The sequence below is a fragment of the Raphanus sativus genome, unplaced genomic scaffold (genome assembly GCF_000801105.2).
Source record: "Raphanus sativus cultivar WK10039 unplaced genomic scaffold, ASM80110v3 Scaffold1771, whole genome shotgun sequence".
In the NCBI taxonomy this organism is placed as follows: domain Eukaryota; kingdom Viridiplantae; phylum Streptophyta; class Magnoliopsida; order Brassicales; family Brassicaceae; genus Raphanus; species Raphanus sativus.
The window spans coordinates 1-19,467 of NW_026617080.1; the positions used below are offsets into that span (position 1 = coordinate 1).

General features: G+C 34.8%; 4 protein-coding genes, 1 non-coding gene and 1 pseudogene across 5 annotated transcripts; 4 read left to right on the forward strand and 2 right to left on the reverse strand.

Annotated features, from left to right (window-relative positions):
* Nucleotides 1-1,400: 1,400 nt before the first annotated feature.
* LOC108845816 (NAC domain-containing protein 90) lies at nucleotides 1,401-3,008 on the forward strand. Its single transcript, XM_018619002.2, has 3 exons — nucleotides 1,401-1,646; nucleotides 2,050-2,336; nucleotides 2,421-3,008. The coding sequence occupies exons 1-3, from the start codon at nucleotides 1,490-1,492 to the stop codon at nucleotides 2,679-2,681; spliced, it is 705 nt and encodes a 234-aa protein (XP_018474504.1). The 5' UTR covers nucleotides 1,401-1,489; the 3' UTR covers nucleotides 2,682-3,008.
* Nucleotides 3,009-5,063: 2,055 nt separating this feature from the next.
* On the forward strand, nucleotides 5,064-6,409 carry LOC130504737 (vesicle-associated membrane protein 714-like). The gene is made up of 4 exons (XM_056999365.1): nucleotides 5,064-5,378; nucleotides 5,454-5,644; nucleotides 5,742-5,905; nucleotides 6,008-6,409. The coding sequence occupies exons 1-4, from the start codon at nucleotides 5,159-5,161 to the stop codon at nucleotides 6,096-6,098; spliced, it is 666 nt and encodes a 221-aa protein (XP_056855345.1). The 5' UTR covers nucleotides 5,064-5,158; the 3' UTR covers nucleotides 6,099-6,409.
* On the reverse strand, nucleotides 6,330-9,014 carry LOC130504736 (uncharacterized). Its single transcript, XM_056999364.1, has 9 exons — nucleotides 8,818-9,014; nucleotides 8,517-8,689; nucleotides 8,019-8,147; nucleotides 7,835-7,891; nucleotides 7,584-7,664; nucleotides 7,424-7,458; nucleotides 7,209-7,298; nucleotides 6,957-7,116; nucleotides 6,330-6,726 (listed from the first exon to the last, which is right to left on the reverse strand). The coding sequence occupies exons 1-9, from the start codon at nucleotides 8,972-8,974 to the stop codon at nucleotides 6,622-6,624; spliced, it is 987 nt and encodes a 328-aa protein (XP_056855344.1). The 5' UTR covers nucleotides 8,975-9,014; the 3' UTR covers nucleotides 6,330-6,621.
* Nucleotides 9,015-9,411: 397 nt separating this feature from the next.
* Nucleotides 9,412-11,759, forward strand: LOC108845821 (ruvB-like protein 1; annotated as a pseudogene).
* Nucleotides 11,760-11,878: 119 nt separating this feature from the next.
* On the reverse strand, nucleotides 11,879-11,950 carry TRNAQ-CUG (transfer RNA glutamine (anticodon CUG)). The gene has a single exon. It is a non-coding gene; the product is annotated as a tRNA-Gln (tRNA).
* A 3,537-nt stretch (nucleotides 11,951-15,487) lies between these two features.
* Nucleotides 15,488-17,761, forward strand: LOC108845812 (uncharacterized protein At5g41620). Its single transcript, XM_018618994.2, has 3 exons — nucleotides 15,488-16,441; nucleotides 16,533-16,610; nucleotides 16,696-17,761. The coding sequence occupies exons 1-3, from the start codon at nucleotides 16,019-16,021 to the stop codon at nucleotides 17,602-17,604; spliced, it is 1,410 nt and encodes a 469-aa protein (XP_018474496.1). The 5' UTR covers nucleotides 15,488-16,018; the 3' UTR covers nucleotides 17,605-17,761.
* Nucleotides 17,762-19,467: the final 1,706 nt, after the last annotated feature.

Consider the following 19,467-nt stretch of genomic DNA (forward strand, 5'->3'; position numbering starts at 1 on the left):
AGCAGGAGAGATTCAACTTTTTTTTATATATATAGATTTTAGATTAGAGAAACCCTTAATGACGGGTTAGGTATGTAGTCCCTAAACTATTTATATATGTGCCTAAGCCCAACTAAGTTTAGGGAAATATGGGGTGCAACTGCATATACTAGCCATGGAGATGAAACTCACTGTCCTCTATCCTCCGAACTGGTACTTGACTTACGTACCGTGACATAAATTTCCATCTTTTTTTTTAAACACTAAATCATTATCTAGCTAGTGTTTTTATATTTGAAATATCAGTTGACTAGGGTATCAAAGGCATGCTTATATACACTTGCATTAGAAGCTTCAATCTATTTTTGCAAAATCATAAGTAAAAAAAGATCCAAACAATATTGCCTTATGTTTATGTACACAACCTTTATTGACTATTTGCACAGACAAAAAGATAAAAAAATTGTGTCATCTGTAATTATATCGAAAATTGTTATACAAACTTTACTTTCACAATAGCTGACAAATAAAAGCTGTCTGTGGCACTTTTAGTATATATTTCAACTGTTTCTAAATAAACATCACTTTGATATTTTCACACAGATTAATAAAGCGATAAAAAATATGTATAAATTATTATTAATTACATCTACTTGACCAATAGTATTTAAAATAAATAAAATTATTTATAAAATCAATGCAGTTTGCAATTAATTTTCAACTGAAATTAAGTATACTTTACATTGAAATTATAAAGTAACTTTTTTGTATAACAAAAAAAGTTTTAAAATGACACTTACTATAAAACAGAGGGAATACCTACCAAAATTGATTTTCTTTGACATATACATGTTCATAGCAAGTAGAAATTACATATGACGAACATCTTGACAAAGAAATTTATCTTCTGCAAAAATTAGGAATTAGAAACATTAGTTAAACCTATTAAGGGCATCTCCATCCCCACTCCATATTTTACTCCATTTTTGTTCATTACTCCATTTTTCACTCTATTTACTCTATAAATGGAGTAAAATATGGAGTGGGATAGAGATGCTCTAAGTACGACTAATTTTTATTTGCTTCAAAGAAAAAAATATATTATAAAATTGGCAAACTGATTGAAAATATAAAAAATCAGGGAAAAGAGACTGAAACTTGGACACCAAGACGAGGGCTTGACTCGTTCAATGACATACGTGGCTCGTGAAAAGCTTACTAAAACAGTAAAACATATTACAACGAAAGTAATCAAACACACACACAAGAGCATCCTTGTCTTTCACAATATCCTAAAAATATTGTATAATAAATATAAAAAGAAAACCTTAAAACGCGTAGAACTTTTCTCATTTCACTCGGAGAGACAGAGACCAATCTCTACTACTTCAACACCTTATTTAATGTCCATGAGTTATATATTTAAGAAGCAGATAGATTTGTCATAACATATCTACAATACAGAGGTTTTCTTTTGTAGCAAGTCTATTTTCATTTATCATATACAAAAATGGAGGACCTTACAACTGGGTTTCGCTTCTATCCCACGGAAGACGAACTGGTTGTGTTCTACCTCCGAAACCAGCTCGAAGGAAAGAGTGGTGACTCAATGCACCGTGTCATACCCGTTCTAGATATCTTTGAGGTCGAGCCTAGTCATCTTCCAAGTAGGCTACCTCACCAAATTAGAATGTAGCTTCGACCTCATTATGGGCGTCAAAATGATTATCATATTACTTGTTCAGCCACAATGGCATTAAAAAGTTAGGTTAAATTATCCTTAATTTTCAAAGAAAACTAAGTTTTGCTTAGAATCCTTTTTTTTTAAACACTTGCTTAGAATCCTCTAGTTTTTTTTTTTTTTTTGCGAGTTCAGTTTTTCAGATAACAAACAAATGAAAAGATCAGTAATGCCAATGTAATGATAAGACTCTCTTTGGTTTCTCGATTGAGGTTTTACGTAAGGTTGAACATCCTATGGAATATAAATAACAAAAACTTGCGATAATGATTGTGTGTGTGGTCTATGGAACTTACCCTCTTTGTGGGGTTTATAATACCCTTTTGCAGATATTGCGGGAGAAAGATGTCGAGGAGATACTGAGCAATGGTTCTTCTTTGTGCCAAGACAAGAGCGCGAAGCAAGAGGAGGCAGGCCGAGCAGAACCACTGGTTCAGGGTACTGGAAAGCGACTGGATCACCTGGTCCAGTCTTTTCCAAGGATAACAGAATGATTGGAGTCAAGAAAACTATGGTTTTCTACACCGGAAAAGCACCAACAGGAGGAAAAACAAAATGGAAGATGAATGAGTACAAAGCCCTTGACGATAGAGACAACATTTCCACAATCCCTAAGGTTGCATGTATCAAGTTTTTTTTTATTTCTTAAAACGATTTTTGATACTAAGTTTTAGAAACTCATTAATGCTTTTTAATGTAGTTGAGACATGAATTCAGTTTATGTCGTGTCTACATAACATCAGGAAGCTCAAGAGCTTTTGATAGACGCCCTGTGGGAGTTCTTCAGACAGGGAGAATGCTTACAAATGATGTTGCAGTTGCTGACACCTCCATTTTTGTGGGAAGCTCACCAGAAATTTCCATGTCAGGAGGAGAACATGTTGATCTCTCTGTGGACACAGAGATGGTGGATGGTTTAACTGAACCAATCTGGGAATGGGAGCAGCTGAATTGGCCTTGAATCTAGCAAAATTCATAAGCAAGCAAATGAAAGTTACTGGTAATTTATTACCCATGGGTTATTATTACATTATTACTAGTTGAATTTATGACCACCAATTGTTTTTGTTTTCCTTGTAATGTGATTATTTGAGTAAGAATAAATGAGAAAAGATGATATTATACAATGTTGTTTTTTTCGGAGAAAGTATAATGTTTTTCTGGAGTTGTTTTTTTTGGTAGCTTAGTTAAGAGTCTTAAGACGAAACGAAGATGAAAAATATGAGACAAATGCAAACCATGGATCGAAAATCAAAGAAAATATTATATTTCATATGTTTCAGATTAAGTGTTGTTTCATACATATTATTTTTTTGCGTGTGTCTAATTGATATTATTTTGTTTGATTATGTTAATTAATGAGTTAAGATTATATAAGTAAAATTGAAAAAATCTCATATTTGTTTTGAAAATATAAAAAAATATTTATAATGATTTACTCGAGCATGTTTGCAAAACCAGCTGGATACAAACTTTAAATAAACGAAAAGAGCCAAAAGGACAGATTTGTTTTATAGTGTAGAGAAAGATCGATCGAAGACTGTGGAAGAAGACTACAATGAGTCTTGGTCGTCGTCGCGCCGATAGTTTGTCACTTGAGCAAAAATACAAAAAAAAAATTTGGAGCAACACCAAAGAGGAGAATATTGGGTCACGGTCAATGCTCGAAGCCAAGACCTAAATACAAGTGTTGTTTCTCTAATACTATCTCCAATATATTTTGTTATTTTTTCTTGGGTTGAAGATGTTCTAAGCTTTGGTTGTCAGAGTTTATACAGTTTCAGTTCAACATACTAAAATTATCATATGATTAGTAAAATTCGTGAAACTAGTTCGTAATTGTAGTAGTATTCATTCTTTTATAAATCTAGTTTGAAATCAGTTGTATCGTGTCATTTCAAATAATTAATTATATTTATCCTTTATACTAGGTTATCGGTCTACGACTACGCCATGACTCATGGCCCATGAGTGTGAACATAAGAAATAAATATATTATAGATTTAGCAAAGTTAGTATTATGATTCGTGAAATTTTTAAGGAGGTCATTATTTATGACGTGATACTATAATTTAGTACAATCTTCAACTAAAAAAGTCAAGTTTATAACTGAATTAAGCCTTCTACTTCTACTTGTGTCACCAGGCACCAACGACAATGGCAAAACGATAATATTTGCCGACAAACAATTCCCCGAAAAGAGCCAACATTCAAATTTGGGACCCTTCAAATTTTCTTTTGTAATAGAGGAAACATATATATATATACTTCGTATGTATTAGATCAATTACATACGACTATAAAGGTGAAAGTGGACGAAGACTAAAAGGTTATTTTGGTCGTCGATTGCTTGTCCTTGTCTAATACACTTATACACTCACTATACATTGTTTTTTTCTACACACCACATTTTTTTGGGTTCAGAACTAATATAAGTTAAAAAACTAATATTATCATATAATTTAGGACACTAGAGTTCATAAGGGCACCACTTTTTCATATGTATTTTTATTTTTTATTGTAAAATCTTACTAAAATTTCTATAATGTAAAATTTAGTAAAAGCTTTAACAAAATATAAATTTTGAGGGTTCAAATTTTTGTGTGTGTTAGAGCCCATATTAACAAGAATAATTTGAAGGCCCAGTTTAAAAACTCTTCTGATGCTACCACTTGAAATTTATATAATTTGAGACAAAATTTGATAAAATTGAGGATGAATTTTTCCGGCTACGTGCATGCAACAAAAGATTTTCGAGTCTTCATATTGAGATAAAAAAGATGACTTTAAACGGCTTTATGTATGAGAGATAAGAGGATTTTCTCAAAATCTGGTAAGAGTGGTCCGTTTTTTTCTTCGAATATTAATGTTTTTCAAAGTCTATAAGATAACTTTGATTTTCTGGAGCAACAATGGTCGGGCGGGCTGACTGGCAAAAAAAAAATAAGAATAAAAGTTAGATAGAAAGTATTCTACGTAATAAGAATGACTCGTCCGACCAAAACTTGATCTAAGAAAACAGGCTAAAAAGGATGAAGTAGTCTAACGATTAAAATGCAAGAATTGAGTTTGTTGCGTTCCTAATTTGGATTTTGGAATAGGAAAAAAATTCACTGCAATGCTTTAAATATTAACAAAACCATTTCGGCAGGATCAAGTTGATAAAAAAATGTGATTCGATCTTAAAAATCCAAATTTCTAGTAGATGAGATAAGTGCAATGATACGTTTACTACATTTAAAAATGATGGTTTACAATTGTTTAGGGTGCAAAATGTTAGAAAACAATATGTAGGTCCCTAATTAAAAATATAACAACAAATAAAGGGGTTTTTATTCCAAACGTAATGCTCTTATTGAACTTTTAATTAAGAGACTCGACTCGAATCGCAGCAAAGTCGACGCCGGAGCGAGCGATCCACCGTACCTGACTTCTCCGATGGCGATCATCTACGCGGTTGTGGCGAGAGCCACGGTGGTGCTAGCTGAATTCAGCGCCGTCACGGGAAACACAGGCGCCGTGGTGCGGCGGATCCTCGAAAAACTTTCGCCGGAGACCGCCGACGAGAGACTCTGTTTCTCGCAAGACCGTTACATCTTCCACATCCTCAGATCCGATGGACTCACCTTTCTCTGTATGGCCAACGATACCTTCGGAAGTAAGCATCTTTTATGAAACGTTCGCCATGTTGATTTTGAAGTCTCTGATTGATCCAGAGTCTTTGGTTGTGTAGGGAGGATACCGTTTTCGTATTTGGAAGATGTTCACATGAGGTTCATGAAAAACTACGGGAGAGTGGCGCTTCATGCACCAGCTTACGCTATGAATGATGAGTTCTCGAGGGTTTTGCATCAGCAGATGGAGTTTTTCTCTAGTAATCCTAGTGTTGATGCTCTCAATCGTGTCAGAGGAGAAGTCAGTGAGGTTAAAAATTGTTTCTTTTTTATAGTTTCAATTGAAAAGGCAGAACCTTTTGGCGAAAGTTTTTCACTTCGTCTCACTTGTCTTGTTGTTATACTAGATTCGATCGGTGATGGTGGAGAACATTGAGAAGATAATGGAGCGAGGTGATAGGATTGAGCTTCTTGTTGATAAAACTGCAACAATGCAGGATAGTTCGTTTCATTTCAGGAAACAGTCTAAGCGCTTACGCAGAGCTCTTTGGATGAAAAACGCTAAGCTCTTGTAACCATCTCTCTCTCTGTCTTGTAGCTTCTCTTCCATATCATTAGAGTTATAACTCATTTCTCGATTTTAAACCTGCTGTTATTGTTTGTGTGTTGACAGGGTAGTGATGACGTGCTTGATAGTTGTCGTACTGTACATCCTAATCGCCTTTTTCTGTGGAGGCATCACTTTATCCTCATGCAGATCTTAATCTCAAGAGGCCTTATCGAATGTAATGGCACTTCTAAAAGGTTTTTCAGCCGGGAACAGATCATTGTTTTGTAAATTAAGTTACATGTCGTTGTCTTCCTTGATTATGCGCAAGTATTGTAAATGTCAGAATGATTCAGAGTTTCATAAAAGACTACTACATCTTCTCTTCTAGAAGGTGTTACTTGTGTGAGTTTGTTCTCTGTATCTCATCTGGTTTGTCTTTTATGAATCTTGCATCTGCAATGTACATCACATATTTGTTGTTTGTAACATTTCTTGTTTATAACTATTCCTCTCACACATGTTCAATAGTTTATGTTCTGGTACATTGACATACAAAATATATTTTGTATTTTCCCTCAAAATTTTACAAGGAGACGGCGTTAAAGAAAAAAGAAAAAAAACCGAGAACACACAGGTTACTCTACATCCTCAGGCTCATCTTTAAGTTTTAGCAGCCAGTTTCTGATGCCCTTTGAGATCATGAACCAAACAAATCACAAATCGTCTAACTCGGAAGGTCAAAGATCGTCTGGGAAAATGAACTGAAGATCTTGGTTGTCTCTGTACACTTGAACCAGAGCTGCAGCTTTGTATACAAACAAACCAACCATGGCTGGAACTATCTGATATTGTATAGAGAGAGACAAAACAAACAAAAGAGGTTTAGACTTGTTAAAAACATGTGGAAAAGAAAGTGAGTATAGGAAGTAAAAATAAGAACTTCGTAGAACACACAGATAAAAATAAAAGCTAAAAACTTCCAAACACACAGATAAATATGAAAATTTGATAAGTATTCGACTTTCAAGCTCTCAAAAGCAAACATAAGCAATATTAGCTTAGAAATAGCTACCTGGAAGTCGAAGACGTCATTCTGAAAGTACTTATGCGAGAGAATCCACAGAGCATAGATTGCAGCTGGGATCACTAGACGTGGGGAAGAGAGTGCCATTCCACTGCCCCGGATCGTTCTCTTTACAAAGTCTTCAAGGTCTTCACTTCTTATCCCGATTCTGAGGTTCGGACAATACAAACAAGTAAGCTAAGAGCAAGATGACCAATGAAAACTATTCCATTGTTTGATGAACTAGCAAGCAGCTTTTACTTTTTAGTCTTCTTTTTCAGGAAGATATTAGGAACATCTTCACGTGAAACACCATCTGCGTATCCGTACAAAAGCTGAAGGTACAAGCAACTGCACTGGAAGCAGATTTGGTTAGGAATATACAATGTTACTGCACGAGGAAGTATGTTGCAGAACTTATAGAATTACAATCTCGAGGTCTTATCTTTCTTCAACCATAAAAGTAGAGAACTAACCTGAAAAGAACTCCAACTCCATAACTAACTGCAGCCTGTTTAGATAAAACAATAGATTCTCGTGAATAGTTAGAGTTGTAAGCCACAACTACTTTTAACGATGCTTAATCTATGATTGACCTTAAAAAAAGGAAAAACGAACACCCATGAGAGAGCTTACCTGGGGTGATAAAGCTAGTAAGCAGTATCCGCTGCACCCGGTTCCAATAACAATTGACAGGTACATCAGTTCACGCTTCAGCTACAAAAGAAAAAGACACAAAAGCAATTACTCAGAGGTGAGTTCTATAAACTAACGCACCGAAAATAACCACTGCATCACGTACTGAACAGTTATTTCCCACAAAGAAACTGTTTTGGTAAATCATTCTAATCAAAGAAACATACTGAAAAGGAATAAATCAATCATACAGCTTCATATTTCAGAAAGTTAAGTTTCATCCTCCGCTCGCTATCATCCCGTAATGCCTGCGATAATACCCAAAAGGGTTATGGAGAAAGTAGATAAAAACGCAGTAAAATAATGTAATGAGAAAAGGGTGTCAAACGAAGACAACTAGAAACATTCAGAAAAAAGAAAGAAGAGATGACACACCTTAGCTAGAGCTTTCCTATTCATGGGGGCGGAATCAGTTTCCCCAACAATCCATTCTTGGGTGGGTTTAAGTTTCAAGAAACCGCTTTCATCATCCTCATCATAATCTGCACCATCTACCAACCTCTGCTGCATATATAACGACAAAAGTAACAATTCCAAGTGAGAAAAATTTCCTCCATGAAAGCAAACTAAGCTCACTGCCATGTTGCAACATGAAAATGTATCTCTCTTAAACTATACCTGAATGCACATAATAAAGGATTTTTTAAATCGTCAAAAGCAAAACTAAGATCACTTGACAATAGAGTGATGGACTGGATATTTCACAACCCAGAACTTAAAACCTAAAAAGCTTGATCAACTAGCTAAACTACTAATGAACATATGAAAGAAACCTAAAGCTTTAATCACTTTAATAATACTACCAACATAAAAAAAAAAGATGCATGCTTTCAAAGACCACTAATTGGTACTATACGCATAAACATAGCTTACCTGACTATCTTCAAGTCCAACAACAGCTGAAGAAGCACCACTAGAGCTGAGATCAATAGATTCTAGAACCTCCCTTAACCAGAGCCGATCAGAGACTTTAGAAATGAAATCTCCGTTTTCTTCTCTGTCTTTCAAGAACATCTGTAGCACATCCTCCCCCACAAGCTCACTCACTAAAAAAATCACCAAAGACAGTAGTATTCAATTTTTCACATCCAATGGAGAATCATTTGAGCAGGAACACTCAATTTTAGAGATGAAAACGTATACATAGAGAGAGATAGAAGAAATGTAGTGTTACCTGAGGAGCGAGAAGCGGCGTTAAAAGCGGACAGTCGTCGGGAATTTTTGCTCGACGGTTTCCGAGTGAAGTAAGGCGGAGAAAGCCTCGCGTTCGGAGGAGGAGTAATGGCGCCGCTGGAAAACCAAGCAGCGGCGGGGATTGAGAGAGTCTCCATGTGTGGACAGCTTCCTCTGGTTCCAAAAAAAAAACAGTGAGCTTATCTGACTTTGAGGGAGAGAACAAAAAGTTACCAAAGAACAAAGTCCTTTTCATTATTCGTATATTTCAGTTTCGCCCCTTAATTTAATTTAATAATTCTTGAGTCCTGACTTAGTAAACAGTTCTTATAACTCTTTTTGGTGTTGCACAAGAAAAAAAAAATTTCTTGTTCACCCTCTTTCTCTACCCCACTATTTTTTTTTAAAATGTATTTGAGTGAAAGACAGTAGATTGTTTCCTACCAATAATAACTGTTATTCCTTCTAGTATTTACTTAATTAACAAAGAGTGGGGAGATTTGGTAAGGAAACAGGAGTTTAAGGGCTATCTATGCAATAAAAACTAAGATATAAACTGTAGAAAAATAGAGTTTTTTGCCGATGTGAAGAGGAAGAAGCATCAAAACGAGAGTTCGAACTCTTCCGCCGCCGTCGTCGTCGTCGGAGACTATACAGCAAAGAGACTTAGAAGGACCACGATAACAGCTGAAGGAGATGGAGAAAGTGAAGATAGAAGAAATACAGTCCACCGCTAAGAAACAGCGGATTGCTACTCACACTCATATCAAAGGCCTCGGTCTCGAGGTTCTTCTTCTCCCTAGTAGCTTTCTGTGTAGTATTCACGTATAGCTCAAAGTGTGTTCGACTTTAGGGTTTAAAGTTTTAACCTCAGATTGTATCTGCAAAGCTTCAATATTTAAATGCATTTGTTATAATATATTGTGCTGAATGATGCTTAGAGACCCGTAAAGCCCTGCCTATTTGTAGTGATCCTTCATTGTGTTATCGTTGCCCTTTTTTCTTTGCTAGCCAACGGGAATACCAATACCATTGGCAGCTGGATTCGTGGGTCAACTCGAGGCAAGAGAGGCAGCTGGTCTCGTAGTCGACATGATCAAGCAGAAGAAAATGGCTGGCAAGGCTCTTTTGCTCGCTGGTCCTCCCGGTACCGGCAAAACCGCTTTGGCTCTTGGAATATCCCAAGAGCTTGGAAGTAAGGTGTAAATCTCATCTTCTTACTGTATCCTCCCCTTGTTGTATGAAAATTGATTTTTTATTCACTTTTTTAGCTTATTTATGCTATTTGAATTTTGGTTTGCAGGTTCCCTTCTGTCCAATGGTTGGTTCTGAGGTTTACTCATCGGAGGTCAAGAAAACTGAGGTCCTCATGGAGAATTTTAGACGTGCCATTTGTCTACGTATCAAGGAAACCAAAGACGTCTACGAAGGAGAGGTAGGTGTGCTTGCTACTTTCAGTTAATATGTCTCTTTCCCCTTTAGATTCTTATTAACTTGTTTCCCTTGAGTTTCAGGTTACTGAGCTGTCCCCAGAAGAAACTGAAAGTCTTACTGGTGGTTATGGTAAAAGCATCAGCCATGTTATCATTGGTCTCAAGACAGTCAAAGGAACCAAACAACTCAAGTTGGATCCCACTATCTACGACTGAGATCACTGATAAGCTGCGGCAAGAAATTAACAAGGTTGATCTTCTTCACTAAGACCTAATTGTTTAAAAATTTTGCTAAAGGACTAATAGTATTTAAATGTCTGGTTTATTGCAGGTTGTGAACCGTTATATAGATGAAGGTGTTGCAGAACTCGTTCCTGGAGTTCTATTTATCGATGAGGTAACCTTTTCCTGATAAGTTTGTTGTCATTCCACCTTGTTGATCTTGCTACAAAACCTTCAGGTTCATATGCTTGATATGGAGTGCTTTTCATACTTGAACCGTGCTCTCGAGAGCTCATTGTCTCCTATTGTGATATTTGCAACAAACAGAGGTGTTTGCAACGTAAGGTGAGGAGATATGGTTCACGTTGTCATTTTGTACTTTAAAAATATAACGTGAGCTTTTGGTTTAACTTAGTTACTGTGCAGAGGGACTGATACGCCAAGTCCGCATGGTGTCCCTATTGACTTGTTGGATCGGTTGGTTATTATCCGGACTCAAATCTATAACCCCTCTGAAATGATACAGGTTATTCTATTTGCCATTTTAGGTTTCAGTTAATCAACAACGTTCTAATAAATGTGTAATGTGGGGTCAGATTATAGCCATTCGTGCGCAAGTGGAAGAGCTAACAGTGGATGAAGAATGCTTGGTTCTACTTGGGGACATTGGGCAAAGAACTTCCTTAAGGTTGTAAGACTAATATTGTTGTCATTATCCTTTTCTTACCAAAAAAAATAAAAACAAATTTATCTATGTTTCATCTCTGAACCTTTTTCTGTGCCTTCACTTGCAGGCACGCGGTTCAGCTTCTGTCTCCTGCCAGCATCGTGGCGAAAATGAATGGACGTGACAGTATCTGCAAGGTAATTGTGAATTCTTGAACAGTAGAGCAGTGTATAAGAATTAAGTGTCATGCTGTTGTTAATCATTCTTCCAATTCAATATCTTTTGGTGTTTCAACTTGGGACAGGCTGACATAGAGGAAGTAACATCACTGTACCTGGATGCCAAATCTTCAGCGAAGCTTTTGCACGAGCAACAGGAGAAATACATCTCATGAGAGCACCACACGAATGTGGTCAAAAAGAAAAGAGAAACACTAGTAGAATTTGTTTCTCTGGGGTGTTATCTTTGATTTGGTTGAGAAAGCTTTTAGTTTGAGAGGGAAGTTAAAACAGATTTTTAGTGACTTTTTAGAAGTATTCTTAATTTCGTTGTGAAATGAACATGCAATTAGTAAATGTTTTGTCTGAGTCTATCAATATTGGAAACAACTGATGATAACCATTTTGTTACCAAGAAGAAAAGTTGAGCATTTGCCTGAGACATGTGGTAGTGGTAGTAAGGAAGGGGCCCAACCCAAAATAAGCTATTAGTTTAAGTTGTTCAAAAATTAAGAGAAAGAAAGGTCCCACCGAGATTTGAACTCGGGTTACTGGATTCAGAGTCCAATGTCCTGACCACTAGACCATGGGACCATTTTGCACGTCTTAAATAATGTTATTTTTTCATTTTATATGAAGGAAAATGGCGAATTGTTTGTTAGTATTTTCTTAAAAGTATATAGGTGTGGTGACAATTTGTCAATGTCTCCATGTGATTTGCGAGTAGTAGTCAAAGACAGAGAAGGTAGGACCTAAACTAATCGAAGCCGTTCATATATGTCTTATTTTCTTGCATAATAGTGGGACCCCCTTAGCCTCACAAAAGTTACATTCTATTTACTGGGTAAAATTTAGACACGATGAACCCAAATATACAAATTCTTGAAATTATTTGCAAATTCCCTATAATTTATTTTGAATTGTGATATCTGAAATTATTATACGGATCCTTATTATACTAGTTAACAAGGATCTGGAAGAGGGATTTGATTTGACTGACAAGGAAGGCATCTATTGGGATGTTCCATAAGGATTTCACTATTATTGTACTCTAACATGTGCCCGTCTTTCATATGCCAAACACAAAATATACGAAAATTCCTATAATCAAATTTCCTTTAAATTATAAAAATTCATTTCTTTACATTTTCTCTTGCCATTTGAAAATGGTTTATGCGAGAGAAAATCCGATTTACCATTTTATAAATACAAATCCGAATTCGAGAGAGAAAAAAAAAAAGAACTAAAGTTCATCACATATTCCTCTCTTTTTTTCCAGCCAAGTATTGAATATCGTAATCAATAGCTAATGTTATTTTTCTCAAATATGTTTTGTTTTTGTCTACGTTTTATCTAAAAAAATGTTGCAACATAAGTGAGGGTGTGTTTGTCTAAAATACTGTTAATTTTTGTCATAGCATGGTGGTTGATGCCTAACGACTGATCAAATTCTCTACCTACAATCAGTAGCGGTCCTGAGGGAAAGCCATGAAAACTTAGGCTTTCGGTTTTCACTTGTTTTGCTAAATTATCGGTGATTTATTTACAAAATTCGAAAATAGTCTAATGGTTAATGATGCAAATAAGAAAAATATGTGTGATGGGTTCGATTACCTACCTATGCTTAAGATATAAAAATATTCTGATTTTGTAATTATAAAGTCTTATTTTTAAAATTGCTTTTGATCTAAAATTATTCAGGACCGGCACTGCCTACAATTGTAAACTCTTTTTCAAAAGAAAAAAAAAAGAACTCTATATATAGAACTAGTGATATTCCGGCGCTACGCGCCGGGTTCGTATGTTATACTTTTACATAAATATATAAATTATTATATAGTCTTAACAAATAAAATATGTTAAATATGAAAATAAAAAATATATTAAAAATGATATTTTCTGATCTTTATTGATAATGGTTAGTGACTTTGTTTGAAGTTGTTTAGTTCAAAGTGGAATAGGATAAGTGGTTGTTACTAATCGATTTAATAAAAATAGAATAAAAAAACCGATAGTATAAACAAAGTTGATGTTTTATATAGAAAACATATTTATATTATTAATTATTAAAGTAACTATATATGAACTATAAAACTTTTACTAATATATTTAGTTCAAATAATAGAAAGATGTAATACTGTTCAAATTTTATAAATTTATAAAAAAAATATGGGTGAAGTGTCAATTTTTAATAAAATAATTGGTGAGTATCTAATATATATTTTTAAAATTACCATGTTGACTTTTAAAATATAGAGTGCGAGTTGTATGTGTTACTTTAGTTTTAAGGTCTCTCAAAAAGATGTATCTTAAAATAAGAAACATAAAATTATTTTCTATATTAGTTTTGTTATAATGGAAGATTTTGTGTGTGTTCATAACGAAATTCTTATTTGTCCACCCTTATTTAGAAATATCAACTAATCTTAATATGAATCTAAATATGGTTTTTAGCTAAAAAACTATAAATGGTTCCTAAACTCCTCTATTTAATGGACAACTTCTATTTTAACCGGAATGGAACAATTTCACCAAATCTTCCTAGTAAAAAATCAATTTGTTAATTAGTAAATGAGATGTTAGCATCTATAACGATCATGATAAATACAATTTCTAACTATCTGTAATATTCGGGCTTGCTGACTTGTTGCATTTAGTAATGATTTTGACAATAAATGGTCAGTGTGGTGCAAAGGATTAATGGTGAGGGTGGTGTGTGGTTTGCATCAATTTTAAATAACTTTAGCAACCAGGCAATATTTTTAAATTTCTCTTAGATCGGAAGTAATGATTCTTTTTTGTTTAGTTAATTTTTAAGAGTATATTAATCATGTTCACGGTTTTTAAAATGTAAACACGGATAGCATGCATCAGGGAAATTATTGGTTTCCTTACATAGTGTAACATGGGAAGATACCATAGAGTTTATGTGTCAATACCAATAGACCAAATGTTAGTCTTTTGGACTTGAGTCGTCATCAGTTACTAAACATTATTAGAGTGGGATGAGTGGAATTTCTAGATTGATTATATGGCGGTTACGTCGATTTCATTAAAAAAGGAGAATCGTAAAGGCTCCATTTTCCATTGTCAACATCAAATATAAAGAAATCCTATAAACCAATGTTTTGACACCCGACCCGGACACTGAATCAGACGATTTACCGGGTCTCTGAATCATTGGATCAACCGTGGGTGAACCGCGGTTTAGTAAATGCATTAGTTTTATTATAAGATAATATATTAGCTATGAAAATAAATATATAAAAACTAAAGTTAATATTTTAAATGTTTTCAAACATAAAGTAATAGTATGGATATGTATCTATTTTATGTTTTAATTTTTTTGAAAATAATTAACTTTAGTTTCCATTTTTGTATTTTTATTTGACATATAAAATATTAAGAAATAGTTTAAAAGTATTTTTTTAAAAATGTAACATAAGAGTTATGAAATCTAAAGAAAATCAAGACAAAAAATTCATAACAAATTAAATTTCAATCTAAAATTAAAACATCATTGTAATAAATTGTCAATAACAAAAATAAACTAACAATAAAAATAAACTAACACCTAGTAACAATTAATACCAAAACACATTAAATAAAGTTGAGAAAAAAAATTTAATTATTAAAAGGAGAATGCCACATGGTATTTTTTCTCCCAAGGAGAAAAAAACTCAACTTTATTAGTTAACAATAACAAAAATAAACTAACAACAAAAATAAACTAACACCTAGTAACAATTAATACCAAAACATATTAAATAAAATTGAAAAAAAAAATTTAATTATTAAAAGGAGAATGCCACATGTCATTTTTTCCCCCAAGGAGAAAAAAAACTCAACTTTATTAGTTAAGATTGCTGCTCGTATCATTTCCGAAAAAGCTTCTGAATTGAACTGTCTTTTTAGACTGTTGGCAAGTCTTTTAATGTCCTATACAGAGATTTGCTTTAGAAAAGTATTAATTTGGATTGACAGATTCCATAATACAACCCTTTTACAAGTCGTTGTTGCATTAATGAATAGGACAGTTATTAATTATAGAATTATTAAAATAAATTTAAAATTTTGAAGAAATTGAAAAAAAGACGGGTTAATGGTGTGTGTACAATGAATCCTCCAGCAAAATTAGACAACGCACACAAACAAAACACACCACACCACACTCCTTTCTCTTCCCATCCTTTGTCTTCCTCCACAGTCCATATTCTTCTCTCTTTCTTCCCCCAAGAAGTAACACAATTTCCCAGATTCAAAGCCTTTTCCTTTTTTAAAGTCTTTCAAAAGGAACTAAAGAATCTCAGCAACCATCTCTTCTTATTCTTCAATTTCTTTTTCAGTTTCTTCAATACGGAGATAAATAACTCTAATAAACTTCAGAAAAGAAAGCAAAAGAAAACACACACAAAAATTAATCTTGACTTTCTCTCTTTTTTTTTGTATTATCCCATTCACTCACTTTAAAGTTTCTTCAGAGATTCAAAACAATATCTTCGAGAAACCACTTCAAGTTTCTTCTACTCGTTCAACCTCATGACCCACTTCTCATAAAAAGCACCAACCAATTCCAAATTTTCAAATATTTTTTGTCTTCAGACAAGATTCGAGACAATCTTGTGTTCTGCTGATTTGTTGTATTACAATACAAAAAAAAATATGGATCGGAAAAGAGGGTGCAAGATCAGGAAGAGAGGTGGTTCTTCCTCCTCTTCCTCTTCACTAGCTCGTCAAAACCGCTTCAAACGCGCAATTTTCGCCGGCAAAAGAGCCGCACAAGACAACGGCGGCTCAGGAACTCCCGTTAAGTCCATCTCCGCCGCTAAAACTCCCGTACTCTTGTCCTTATCGCCGGAGAAACATCATGTAGATCAATTTGAGAAACTCCCCGTCTCGGCAAGAAAGCTGGCGGCAACTCTGTGGGAGATCAGCGACGGCGGCACAGATCCTGCCCTAAACTCCGAGAGAGATAACTTGAGAAGCAAGAAACCGTCGAGAAACCGAAGGAAGAAACCGACAGAGATCTCTTCCCATGATTTTCCACCAAACTCATCCGATCCCATTTCCCGTTTTGGACCAGAGGTTAGGGTTTGCTTCCGTTTCAAGTTAACTCTGTTTTTTTTTCTTTATTCTTTTCTTGAACACCAAGTCTTGAATAATCAAAATTTGACAGAGAATCATTCTCCATGAAAGAGAAACTGTTCCTCAAAGACAACAACTAATCGAATACAAAACCACCGGCACAAACTCGGTACGCTTTTTTTTTTCTTTCTTACAAAACATATCTTTCTTGCGTAAGAAGATAAATATGATTTGTTAAACCCTAAACCTAACAGGTGAAAACTCGTTTCAAGAACGTCACCGACGGCTTAAAAACGTCTAAAGAGCTCGTGAAGGTCTTAAAACGAATCGGTAAGCTCGGAGACGATCACCAGACAGCAAGCAACCGTTTAATCTCTGCTCTGGTGTGCGAACTGGACAGAGCAAGATCTTCTCTAAAGCATCTGGTGAGTGAGTTCGACGCGGAGGAGGAGGAGAATAGAAGGTTAATAGAGAAGCTTCGAGAAGAGGCGGTGGTCGAGAGAAAGCTGAGGCAGAGAACGGAGAAGATGAACATAAAGTTAGGGAGAGAGCTAGCGGAAGCTAAGGAAAGAGAGAGGAAGACGAAGGAGGAGATGGAGAGAGAGAGGAGAGCGAGAGATGTTCTCGAGGAGGTGTGCGATGAGCTGGCGAGAGGAATCGGAGAAGATAAGAAAGATATGGAGAAAGAGAGGGAGATGATGCGTGTAGCTGATGTTTTGAGGGAAGAGAGGGTTCAGATGAAGCTTACGGAGGCGAAGTTTGAGTTCGAGGAGAAACACGCCGCCGTGGAGAGGCTGAAGAAGGAGCTCCGGAGGGTTCTTGAGGGAAAAGGGTCGTCGGAGATTGGTCGGGTTCTAGAGATAATAGATGGCTCTGATGAGGATGAGGAGGAGGAGGAGGAGGAGAGTGATCTTAAGTCTATTGAGCTGAACATGGAGAGTGGAAGTAAGTGGGGTTATGTTGAAAGCCAATCTAGATTTGTTGGCTCCGGCGAAGATGATGATGATCCTGTGGAGAAGAGATCAGTGGTTGTTGATAATGGGGAGAGAGATGAATCTTTGAAGACTCTAAAAGAGTACATTGTTTCTAATATGAGATTCATTGGTTCCTCATCGTCGGAGCAGTGGAATCACCGGCACTTACCAAGTGTGGAGTTTGTGTAATCACACCGGAGCTAGAGCCGGCAAGAAAAAAATAGTATCAGTTTTTAATGTGTATATGTATTTTATTCAATTTAATTTTTGGATTTAATCTTGCAGAAAGTATCTTAACTGTCATAATTTAAATACAAACCACCGTAAGTTACATGTCTTAGTCAAATCACTGTTTTTCTACTCGTGTTGTTAAACTTTGATTACGTAAACATTATATACTTCCACCTTGATATGTATGCATCTTTCAAAAATCTAAATGGATATCAATTACATCATGTTGTAAGTTACAAAAAAAAAATTACATGTAGAAAAAACAGTGATTTGTTTACGTAATCAAAGGTGGATATACATGATGTAGAAAAAATGTATATGGATATTTTTACATCATAAAATATTCACAAACTCAAACAAATATACAATAATGTACATTATCCTTCAACCAATCGACAACATGATGTAATTTTTTTTTTGTAACTTACAACATGATGTAATTGATATCCATATACAAAAAAAAAATTACATCATGTTGTGGATTGGTTGAAGGATAATGTACATTATTGTATATTTGTTTGAGTTTGTGAATATTTTTATTAAACAGTTTGGCATGATTGATGATACACACATGGAAACGTAGGCTCAGGGTAAATTAGAATCATAATAATTATAACAATGAGAATAAGAACAACGAACAATGATGAGATATAATTGATGCCAGAATAGATTAGTTTTAAGTTTACGAATATAAAATGAAATAACAACGAGGTTTTCTATGTTATTGCGTGGACAATGAACGACGACCATCTTCCCATGTGAACTTGTCTCAGCTATCCGTTACGTTCAGTCACCCAATTTGTTTTGTCGTAAAACTAAAATTCAATCGAAACGTACGTTAGATAAAGTTAATGAGATGACAAGAAAAAACGGAAAGTGGGTCTCCATTTCCTATACATATTGACTAGTAACACATGAAAGTTAGGGTCCATAGGGTTAGAGACCGATTTGTTTTTCAAAATGGTTATTGGAGACCCAATTGCCGTAAATAATTTGGATTTTTGTGATAATTGCAATTTGTTTCGTTTTCATATACCAATATTTCCCGTATAAAGTTACACACTACGTACGAAAGAAAGTAAAACTCACAAAAATTGATGAACACTAAATAGTAGATTAAAATAAGTATTGAATGCCACTAGGGTCACTTACCATGAGAAAAGGTCAAATGCTAAAGACATTGGCCTAATACGGGTCGAGATATTGTCAGTGTGATCTTGTCAAGTGCATGTGTGGCTTTATCTCTTTGTCTGTAAAAACCTTGAAAAGTTCAATGAACCTGTTGGGACGTCCTAGATGCACCCCTTGGTCAGATGTTCTATTAGATCGGATATTCGTACTGAATGCCAGATGTTCAATTAGAATGAGACGTCCATTGCTAAATGTCCAATCTCTTCGTTTATTATGATTTTTTGTTTTGTTTTAAGTCTATGTCTTCACAAATTTGTTTTTGGATCATTATTTTCAAAAGGGTTCATATTAAGAGGAATTGAACCAAATATATATATATATATATATTAGATTTTATTTTTTTAATATCTGATGTGAAATTTGGACTATTTTTTATTTATTATGACAATTCTTTTCTCAAACCAATGACCAAATAACCTTGGTTCTGATACCAATCTGTTGTGATGAATCAGATGCATTCATGGCCTATGTGTACTACTAGAGCCATACCGGATGTCCGTACTGGAGGTTAAACGTTCAATTAAAACCAGACATCCGTCACCATTTGAATTTAAATCCTCACAGATTTGTTTTCACATTGTTACTCCCAAAAAGCCTCATATAAGATGGTATTAAACCATATATATATAT